Below are 11,183 nucleotides of genomic sequence, written 5' to 3' on the forward strand. Positions count from 1 at the left end.
TGTCCTCTGCCTTGGAGCTGCTCCTGCTTGCTGTACAGGAGGGGGGCTAATGTCAGGGTGTCCTCCTCCCCCTTGATCCTGCTCCTTGCTTACCCCATTTCCATAGAGCGGGGGGAGGACATGACAGGGCTCAGGAGAGGGAGTATGCTAGCAGCAGCTGCTGTCTCCACTTGCTGATCTACTTAAAAAGACAATGTACTTAGAGTGGGGTCAGCGTACTTAAAGGGACAATGCACATCTCTCTCTCACACCACACACAGAGTATGTGTGTCTCTGTCTGCCATGCTGTCTCCCCTCTCTCCATTTGTGCTGCCTTGTAGAGTGTGAGGCTACATTAACAACACTGTGTTAACCCTTGGAGGCTCAGCTGTTCTAGTTCATCATTTAGCAATAAGGCATTCCCTGGGAAATATCCCACCCTCTGACTTCACCACCTCAACCAAGCTTCGCAATCATCACTGCTGTGTACAGTATTAAATTGTTTAAAACTTATTGTGTATGTGTGTGAATAATATATAATGTCTTTTGTCTGGTGAAAAAAATTTCCCTGGAATCTAACTAAGCCCCCATTCCCCCCATTTACACTAATTCTTATGGGGAAATTGGATTCGCTTAACATTGTTTCACTTAAAGTCTATTTTTCAGGAACACATTTTCACTATTTTTCAGGAACACAACCACAACGTTAAGCGAGGAGTTACTGTACAGGGAAGGTAAGTGAGCCACAACTTGCTTTGGGGTTGATTTACTATTACCTTGCACCTTATGTGACCATTTCAGTGATGTAAATGATGATGCAAGGCACAGAGTAGCAGTGAATTTGGTCCATTAATCATATGATCCATTATATTTATCATGTTGTCTGGAGTGGCTCACGAGTGTAAGTGCCCTGTTTTTGAGAATCTGTCCAGAGGTAGGCAGATACTGCAAACTGATGATGTGCTCTATAATTAGATTTCATCAAGTCAGTAACACGTGAACTCATGGATCACTATAACAGTTCTACCATGGAGTCACAGACAGTCCCCTTAAACCCTTCAGTCTATCTTGCCACCCAGACGAAGTGGACTTACTGATAAATGATCAATTACACCAAAAATCACACCATACACAGGTTACTTTTGGAGTGATCTGTCCATTCAAAATGTCCTTCAGGGCAGATTCAGTTTAGAGTCTCTGGTCCTTTAGGGTTCAAACAGCTAGAAAGATAGGAAATTTTCATATGGTTTTGTTTTATTTCCTTCATTCAGCTTCCACGCCCACAGAATAAGATTCCTAGCTCATAGCATTTTCTAGGTATGATAGGGGTCATTAACCAATCCTTTGGATTACAGTGGTCCTTGACCCATTTTGACAGTCATTCTGGATGGGTGGGGGAAGGGGACCCAGGCCTGAGTTTACAAGTTCAGAATAAACATTTTCAAAGTTATAAAGGAAAGCTTAAGTATTTTCTTATAGCATGGAATACAAATATTGCAAGTGAGATTAATGTGTGCAACAACCATGGGCGCCGACTTCTTCTGGTGCCAGTGGGTGCTCACCCCCCCCCCCACCCCGACTCCACTCTGCCCCCATTCCAACCCCTTCCCCCAAAGTCCCTCCCTGCCCCTATTCAACTCCTTCCCCAAATCCCTGCCCTGGCCATGGGCATGCCAAGTTGCTGCTCCTCCTTCCCCCCCCCCCCCCCGCTCCCCAGAGCTTGCTACAGCTGTTTGGTGGTGGCAAGTGCTGGCGGGGGAGGAGGAGGTGAGGCGGGGCAAGGAGCTTGGCTGCTAGTGGGTGCAGAGCACCCACTAATTTTTCCCCTGGGTGCTCCAGTCCCGGAGCACCCATGGAGTCAGTGCCTATGGCAACAACTTACAAGCACTTCATAGAGTTGAAATATATTCTTACATAGGCACTGACTCCATGGGTGCTCCAGGGAAAAAAATTAGCAGGTGCTTAACACCCACCAGCAGCTGAGCTTCCCCCCTGCCCCCAGTGCCTCTCCCCTGCTGGCGGCCCCACCGATCATTTCTCCCCCTCTCTCCCAGAACCTCCTGCATGTCGCAAACAGCTGTTTTCTTATGGTTTTGTTTTATTTCTTATAGAAGGAGGGGGAGGAGTGGGGACAGGGTGCACTCAGGGGAGGGGGCGGAAAGAGGTGGTGAAGAGGCAGGTTGGGGGCAGAGCAGGGGTGGAAAGAGGTGGGGTGGGGGCGGGGCAGGAAGAGGCAGGGGCTTGGGGAAGGGGTGGAGTGGGGACAGGGCAGGGGCAGAAAGAGGCAGGGGCTTGGGGAAGGGATGGTGTGGGGGCGGGGGGAAAGTCGAGCACCCCCCCCCAATAAAGGGGAAGTCAGCGCCTATTCATTCTTATAAGACTAATAGCTATTTTGAGCAAAACTAACGTATAGGTGTTAATCGTGGTGCAAATTTAAACTTAGGCTGGAGGCCATGATGGCATCAGGTTGTCAGGTCTTAGCTAATGCCTGCAGCCTGGGAAGAACTGGCATTTGGCCTGCAAGTGTCGCAATATTGTTTATGCTGACTGAAAGATTTTGATGTGGTTAGGGTGGCCAGGTGTCTGGTTTTCAAGCAGAAAGTCCAGTTGAAAAGGGGACCTGACAGTGTCCGGTCAGATAGACTGACCGGACACCCAAAGTCCAGTAAATGCAGCCGTGGAGGTGCCAAGTCATCACCCACGTCACCCCTACTTATCAGCCAGGGCTGCCTCCTATCTGTCCTGTTGGGTGGCTAGAGCTCCCAGCCCCGGCTCTGCAGGCGAGTCCCTCCAGACCTGAGCAGTGGTGGTGGTGGGGGGGGGAGTGGAAAGAGGAGTGAAATTGGGGTGGGGACTCAGGGTGGGGCCTTGGGGGAAGAGGTGGGGCTTTGGGGGAATAGGCAGGGCAGAGGTGGGAGCTGGGAGGGAAGAAGCAGGGCAGGGGAGGTTCCAGGACTCCTGCTGGAGTGTCTGTATTTAAATATTACAAAGTTGGCAACCCTAGATGTGATGCAAATTTAAACTGAGGCTGGAGGCCATGCTGACAGTCAATTAAGAGTGGTTCGGAGTTGGAAAAAAATGATCTAAAACCAGTCTGAAAGATGCAGGAACTCCCCTGGGGGCTGGATCACAGCTGATGTTTAGTATCAGCACAGCATAGACAGCCTCCCACTTTCTAAAGAATTTCACAAGGAATCTCATGCATGTTTGCTTGTATATTTCTACTAGTTATTCCAGGAAGGTCCAGATGTCACCCCTTGGAACACTGCGGAGCAGAGATGTCCTTGTGATTCATTGGGTCTCAAATAAGGAAGCTCCCATAGTGGAGGCAGAGGCCTTGCATTCTTGTTTCGGGGCCTTACAAATCGAAAAATCGTTTCTTGTTGTAAAGGGTAACTTCTGTGCTGTCGCTTTTACCAAAGATAATACTGCCCTTTACTTTAAAGGGTAATAAAAAAAGTTGTTTTGAATTAAGAAAACTATTTTAAGAGCTCCATTTATTCTGATCTGTTTTTCCCCTTACTTTTTGAATGTTATTTTTAGAGGTGGGGGAGAATGGCTGGCTGAGAAAGCATGAGCTGAACTAACTTGAAAGGTCGGCAGGATGTGTGGGGGGCAGTGATTTATGATATTCTTTGGGAAGCAGGGGAGGGAGGAGGAATGTCTCACTGCACGCATCCGATGAAGTGAGCTGTAGCTTAGGAAAGCTTATGCTCAAATAGATGTTAGTCTCTAAGGTGCCACAAGTCCTCCTTTTCTTTTTGCGGATACAGACTAACACGGCTGCTACTCTGAAATCTGTTGCAGCCTGAGGTACCTAACATGTCCTATTCTGGCAAATGCTAAAGCAACTCTTGCTAACCAGAGGAAGAGAAAAAATATAGCCATTCCCTTCTCGGGAGGTTAGTTTTTAGAGCTATGGAACAAATATGGGTATGAACGGTAGCAGCGGGATAAATGCTCTGTAATGCACCCCCCCCCAAATAAATAAAAAACACAGTGCAAGAGTAGCAGCCGTGTTAGTCTGTATTCGCAAAAAGAAGAGGAGGACTTGTGGCGCCTTAGCGACTAACAAATGTATTTGAGCAGAAGCTTCCGTGAGCTACAGCTTCCCCCCTGTATTTTCCACTGAATGCAGCCGGTGAAGCGAGCTGTAGCTCACGAAAGCTTCTGCTCTAACACATTTGTTAGTCGCTAAGGCGCCGCAAGTCCTCCTCTTCTTTTAGTGCAAGAGTGAAGAGGTTTCAGGTTAGCCCTAGAGTAAAGGCCTGGCCCGGATCGCAGGGCGGCGCTGCAGGCGGCTCAGAGGCTGCCGCAGCCAGGCCGGGTTTCTGCTTAGCTGGCGGAAGGGGAAGGGCCGGAGTGGGCCACGGCCTTGGCTTTCCACGGGCGGCTTTAGGGGAAGCAGCTGCTGGGGCACCGGGGGAAGAAGCCTGGCCCGTGCCGCGGGGCTGACCCCTCTCAGGTGTGAGTATCGCAGGCGCTTGGGGCAGGGGGAGACGCTGAGGGAAGGCGAGGGCTAGAACAGCGTGGCGGCCTTGGGCGGGGGAAGCCTCCTTCCCCGGAGCGCTCAGAGACGAGCCCACGGATCCAGAGGCCCCGCGCTCTGGGCTCGTTTCTCAAAGGGCCGGCGGAGGAGCACGTTCAGAGCGCTGGCTTTGGCGGGCTGCGCTGCCTCAGCTCCTCCCCGCCTTCAGCTGCCCCTTCATGGAGGGAGCCTGCACTAGTGGAGGTTTTGCGCCGTGGCGGAGACGATAGGGAAGAATCACTTGAAGCCCGGCGACTCGCCGCTTAGCGCCAGTGCCCGGGGCTGGTGCTCGTGACCCGCAGCAAGGGGCCTGCGAAAGGGGAGCGGCCGCTGGGGGCCGGGCCGCAGCCGGGTAGTTGGCGCATTTTGCCCGGGTTTCAGATGGTGGCCGGCGCCCACGTGACTTCCCCAGGCGGTGTCCGCAGCCAGGAGGCGGAGGTCAGACCATAGGTGGGGCGAGCCCTCCCCTCCCCCAACCCGGTGGTGTCTGCTTCTGCTCTTGCAGGGCCCCCTAGCCGCGGGGGGGGGGGGGCTGGAGGCAGCTAATTGGGGGTCAGTGGTATGGGGGGCTCAGGGTGGTGCAGGGGGTGGGCCTTGAGTGCAGGGAGCTCAGTGGGGGATGGTCTGGGTGCAGGGTCTGCGGGCAGGGGGTCGTTTTGCCTGGGGCTCCAGGGGCAGGGGGTTGAGGTTCAATGGGGTGGTGTTCGGGTAGTGGGGTTCTGAGTGTATGGGGTGAGGCTTGGCGGGGGCATCTAGGTATGGGAGGTCCGATGCACGGGGGTTTGGCGAATGGGGGAGCAGCTCCCCACACAGTGACCCCTCCCCCTGTAGCTGAGGAGCGATGAGGGCAGGAAACGGGGGAGGATGCTGAGCTTTCTGCAGCTGGGGGAAGATTTGTGGGGGTGAGTCTGCCCCAGCCCCAGCAACTCCTTGCAGGGGAAGAGGAAGTTCCAGCCTCCAGCCTAACTGATCCCAGCTCAGGGTAGGAGCCACTGGTTGGGGTGTCCCCAGCCCTGCGGTGATTTACCTCTCCGGCTGCTCTGGATGTCTGAAAAAATGTATCTGCGCAGCTAGGGAGTGGCGTGTGACTGCCCTTGCAGTTTCCCAGTCAGAAAGTCATATTTCTGTGGGGGAAACAAAGAAATCTGTGCAGGACATAAATTCTGCACACACGCGGTGGCACAGAATTCCCCCAGGAGTATACGGCTCTGGTTGTTCTTCATTTCTGCCATGTTGCACATTGGTGCGACCTTACCACTGAAGACGATGTGATTATTTGCGTGCATTTAATTTTTCCTGTTATGAATTGTGTGGTGATATCAAAACATATAGCCAACACATTTATTGCAAAACTGAGTGTATTCACTCATGCAAATGATGCCTTGAGAGACTGGGAATCAATAAAAAAGTAGGATTATTTTAACGTAAACTCTGGAGTGCTGTTTTGAAGTGTCTGGGTTTTGTGATATGCAGCATTGAAGAACTGTTTTTTCAGATATGGCCGGAGGAAGCATCAGGCTAAAGAGGCAGCAGGAAAGAAGACTCATTTAGAAATAAAACAGAACATTGAGAGTGATGTGAGATTAAATTTGATTTGATAGGCAATAGGGAGCCGATGAAGGTACTTCAGGAGTTTTCTAAATGCCGTCTTAGTGGTGAGAGAGAGAAATTGTTTTGCTATTTTCTTTATTTTTTGTGACGTACTGCCTGAAGAGATTGAGTTGGTCATGTGAATCATAGTATCATAAAATATCAGGTTGGAAGGGACCTCAGGAGGTCATCTAGTCCAATCCCCTGCTCAAAGCAGAACCAATCCCCAACTAAATCATCCCAGCCAGGATTTTGTCAAGCCTGACTTCAAAAACCTCTAAGGAAGGAGATTCCACCACCTCCCTAAGTAACCCATTCCAGTGCTTCACCATCCTCCTTGTGAAAAAGGTTTTCCTAATATCCAACCTAAACCTCCCCCACTGCAACTTGAGACCATTACTCCTTGTTCTGTCATCTGCTACCATTGAGAACAGCCTAGATCCATCCTCTTTGGAACCCCCTTTCAGGTAGTTGAAAGCAGCTATCAAATCCCCCCTCATTCTTCTCTTCTGCAGACTAAATAATCCTGGTTCCCTCAGCCTCTCCTCATAAGTCATGTGCTCTAGTCCTTTTTGTTGCCCTCCGTTGGACTCTTTCCAATTTTTCCACATCCTCCTTGTACTGTGGGGCCCAAAACTGGACACAATACTCCAGATGTGGCCTCACCAACGCTGAATAGAGGGGGAATGATCATGTCCATCGATCTGGTGGCAGTGCTCCTACTTATACCGCCCAAAATGCTGTTAGCCTTCTTGGCAACAAGAGCACGCTGTTGACTCATATCCAGCTTCTCATCCACTGTAACCCCTAGGTCCTTTTCTGCAGAACTGCTGCCTAGCCACTCGGTCCCTAGCCTGTGGCAGTGCATGGGATTCTTCCATCCTAAATGCAGGACTCTTCACTTGTCCTTGTTGAACCTCATCTGATTTCTTTTGGCCCAATCCTCTAATTTTCCTAGGTCTCTCTGTATCCTATCCCTACCCTCCAGCGTAAAACTATCACTCCTCCCAGTTCAGTGTCATCTGCAAACTTGCTGAAGGTGCAATCCACACCATCCTCCAGATCGTTAATGAAGATATTGAACAAAACCGGCCCCAGGACCGACCCTTGGGGCACTCCGCTTGATACCGGCTGCCAATTAGACATGGAGCCATTGATCACTACCCGTTGAGCCCGATGATCTAGCCAGCTTTCTATCCATCTTTTAGTCCATTCATCCAGCCCATACTTCTTTTAACTTGCTGGCAAGAATACTGCGGGAGACCGTATCAAAAGCTTTGCTAAAGTCAAGGAATAACACGTCCACTGCTTTCCCCTCATCCACAAAACCAGTTATCTCATCATAGAAGGCAGTTAGGTTAGTCCGGCCCTTGGTGAATCCATGCTGACTATTCCTGATCACTTTCCTCTCCTCAGAGTGCTTCAAAATTGATTCCTTGTGAAGATGATGATGATGGATTGAATAAGGATTTTTGTGCTTGGAAGATTTTAGTGATATTGGGTAGAGAGAGTTGTAAGTATGGTTTCAACTGCATATGGGCTTAAAGATTCCACAAATCTGGGCTTAGAACCTGCATTAGCAGATTCATATTCAGGGGGAGTGCCTAGTTCCTGCGTCTGGTTCCAGCTGTCTCTGTCATCAACACCTGGTTCTCTTCAACTAGTGTGCATCTAACCTGGTCTGAAAATGGTAGGGGTATGTATGTGTATTACCCTGTGGTAAATACAAAAACTACTTGCAATAATATATGATGCTCTGGTTTGTTTGTTTGGCTTTTTTTTCCAGAAGTCTTCCCATATTAAGTAACTGATCCTTTCCACACCGTGATGAAGTAGGTAATAATATTATACCGATTATACTGATGGGAGGGGGGAGAGCGTGGGTTGGTGGGGAATGACGTGCCCAATGCCACACCAATTATCTGTTATAGAGCCAGTTTACTATACAGGAGTTCCTGGATCCTAGGCTTATAGTCAATCCACTGTACTACACACCTTCTTGTAATCTGAAACTCTCTCTGTAATTAAAGGTCAGCCAGGCAACAGTCTTCTAGGTTTACTCGCTTAATTGGCAGCAGTTCTACAATGCAACTAGAGATAGGAGGTTGTCTGTCTTTAAAAATGGTAAAGCACAATGAGCTCCCAGGGTGCAGTATAAGCAATTAAAAATAATCATTAGAACTACAGTGTGTAAATTTAGGGAGAGGGTGGAGCCTTAAGAGCACAATGCAGCTTGTATAAATCTGATTGTGTGAATAAGCTTAGAAGTGAGGGCTGAGTTTATCAGAAGTGGTTGGTGGGGGATGTTGGACAGTCGAAGAACCCCAAATAGTGGAAGATACCTTTTTAAAGGCCTGGATTTTTCTGAAAAAACGCTAAGTTCTCATCTGCAGAAAATCAGGCTCCATCAAATCATTAGTTACTTTTCTGAAGAGCTTGGCCCAGGTGTTTCTAATGCCCAAGCTACATAACTATGGTAGTCCTTGCACAAAATTCAGTGCAAAGCTCTGATGTATGGTATTGGAAAAGCCTCTTTCTATATTGTCTTTCTCACTGAACTTGTAGTAATGATCATCTCTCTTGCTTTCATCTGATAGAAATAATGTTGTCAACATGTCTGTGCAGTCATTGCTTTGTGAGAGAATCGCTGTGGCTAAGGAATTAATGAAGAGAGCAGAATCACTTTCCAGATCACAGAAAGGAGGTATAGAAGGTGGAGCAAAGCTATGCAGCAAATTGAAGGCCGAGTTGAAATTCTTGCACAGGGTGGAGGCGGGGAAGGTGGCTATTAAGGAGTCCCATCTGCAGAGTACCAATCTCACACACCTCCGAGCCATAATTGAGTCAGCAGAGAACCTGGAGGAGGTCGTCAGTGTCCTTCATGTCTTTGCTTATGAAGACTGCTTTGGAAAAAAGCAAACGCTGGTGGTAGATGTTGTTGCAAATGGTGGCCACACTTGGGTGAAAGCAATTGGTCGAAAAGCTGAAGCTCTTCACAATATTTGGCTGGGCCGGGGCCAGTATGGCGACAAAAGCATCATTGAGCAGGCGGAGGACTTCCTGCAAGCAAGCCGTCAGCAACCAGTGCAATACAGCAACCCCCATATTATCTTTGCTTTTTATAATAGTGTGTCCAGTCCTATGGCAGAGAGGCTGAAAGAGATGGGCATATCCGTGCGGGGAGATGTAGTTGCTGTGAACTCTTTGGCAGAGTACTTGACTGAAGAGAGACACCTAAGTGCTAGCGAATCTGATGAAGAAAGCCCTGAGCTCCTGCAGGTGACCAGAGTAGACCGGGAGAATTTAGTAGCCAGCATTGCTTTTCCTACAGAGATCAAAGTAGATGTGTGCAATAGGGTTAACTTGGACATCACTACTTTAATTACATACGTCTCTTCCCTTAGCTATGGTGGCTGCTACTTCATCTTTAAGGAGAAAGTGTTAACGGAGCAAGCAGCACAGGAAAGGAAGGAGAGAGTCCTGCCTCAGTTGGAGGATTTCATGAAGGGCAAGGAGCTGTTCGCTTGTGAATCTGCAGTCAAAGATTTTCAGTCAATCTTAGAAACTCTAGGAGGAGCTGGGGAGAAAGATCGAGCCATCTCTCTCATGAAGAGAATTAATGTGGTGCCAGACCAGCCCTCTGACCGTGCCTTAAGACTAGTGGCTAGTTCAAAAATCAATAGCCGCTCTCTAGCCATCTTTGGGACAGGAGACACTTTAAAAGCCATCACGATGACCGCAAACAGCGGTTTTGTTAGGGCAGCAGCTAACCAAGGGGTTAAGTTTAGCGTGCTTATCCATCAGCCAAGGGCACTGACCGAAAGCAAAGAGTCTGTTGCCACACCTTTACCAAAGAACTGCGCAGCCGATAGTGGGTTCTGACTAAGCTATCTAATTAATTACAGTCATTAAAATAACTGTTTAAATGTGCTGCAGTGGAGACGGTTCAAGAAAGAGAACTCTCAAAACAATACATTTTTTCTTTTTGTGTGCCAGAGCCAGATACATGTGGTAACTTACCTTCAAATGAAAAATTCAAGAAAAGAAGAAAATCTGTACGTCATTCAGAATAGTAATTGTAATGGATAAAGAAATATAAGTGAAAACACGTACATCCTCTGTATGTGGAATTTTTGGTCTCAACCAAATAGAGTATACAGTAATTTATTCATTGAGATAACATTTTCCACTGAAATGTAGTTAACTGTGTTCTATCTTATTAAAAAGTTCCATTAGAAACTCAAGCCAAGCGTGCTTCTATTCTATCTGTGTGCTGTGACGTTCTCATCCCCTTTTGAGGGACTACAGTTTTTAAAAAGGATTGTTAAATCACCTCTGCAAAACTTAAACAAATAGGGTAAGTAAAAGGGCAATTTGATTTCTTTCTTTTGTTGGATGAAGTGAACTACTAGAAAAACATGCACCATGTTAAACGTGCAGTACACCAAGGAATGATTGTAATATACCAACTGATCACGTATACAAATGCCAATGCCCAGATCCTCAAAGGTATTTGATTTCAATAGGAGTTAGGTGCCTAAATACCTTTTGAGCACCTGGGTCTAAGTCTTTCACTTCTTTTGGTTTTAAAAAGTGTATATCTGTCTGGAGTGTAGTACAGAAGACTGACTTAGGAGTTTTGGCCATAGCTTAACTTCCCAGGAAAAAACTGAAATTGGAGTTTCATTGGCATTTTCACTTTTTATTAATGTGCGAGGGCTTGCGTGGGAGTGCCTCTGGCAACCTGACACTAGCTGCACTGAGGAAATTCTCTCCCTTCTCCTTGTGGACTGTTTACATTTCCTATATGCTGCTGAAGCAGGGGGCAGAATCTCTTCCAACGTCCCAAGGAATGTGATGTTGCTGTTCCAGCAGACAGAGCTCTCTTGTATTGAGCCACCCTGGAACCAATGACCAAGCAGAGTACTAAGGAGCACTCTATTGCTGAATGTTCAGAGCCAGATTCTTGGATCCTGCTGTATTCCCTTTTGTTGTTCAGCAGCCGAAAGGGAGTAGAAATCACCCTTGGGTCCCCTGTTGGGGGTGGGAGGGGAATAATGCTGATTTGGAGAAATAGGGTTAATAG

The 11,183-nt window shown here is 48.1% G+C and overlaps 1 protein-coding gene across 9 annotated transcripts; it reads left to right on the forward strand.

The window, feature by feature from the left end:
* Positions 1-4,294: 4,294 nt before the first annotated feature.
* Positions 4,295-10,341, forward strand: C2H7orf25 (chromosome 2 C7orf25 homolog). Of its 9 annotated transcripts, none has more exons than XM_043508694.1 (3): positions 4,295-4,446; positions 7,884-7,929; positions 8,695-10,341. In XM_043508694.1, the coding sequence occupies exons 2-3, from the start codon at positions 7,925-7,927 to the stop codon at positions 9,977-9,979; spliced, it is 1,290 nt and encodes a 429-aa protein (XP_043364629.1). In that variant the 5' UTR covers positions 4,295-4,446; positions 7,884-7,924; the 3' UTR covers positions 9,980-10,341. The 9 variants fall into 9 exon arrangements, with proteins under 9 accessions (XP_043364629.1, XP_038244972.1, XP_038244977.1 ...); XM_038389044.2 differs by having other exon boundaries at positions 4,314-4,446; positions 7,887-7,929; XM_038389049.1 differs by having other exon boundaries at positions 4,315-4,446; positions 7,887-7,933.
* Positions 10,342-11,183: the final 842 nt, after the last annotated feature.

Source organism: Dermochelys coriacea, chromosome 2 (genome assembly GCF_009764565.3).
Source record: "Dermochelys coriacea isolate rDerCor1 chromosome 2, rDerCor1.pri.v4, whole genome shotgun sequence".
Taxonomy (NCBI): Eukaryota; Metazoa; Chordata; order Testudines; family Dermochelyidae; genus Dermochelys; species Dermochelys coriacea.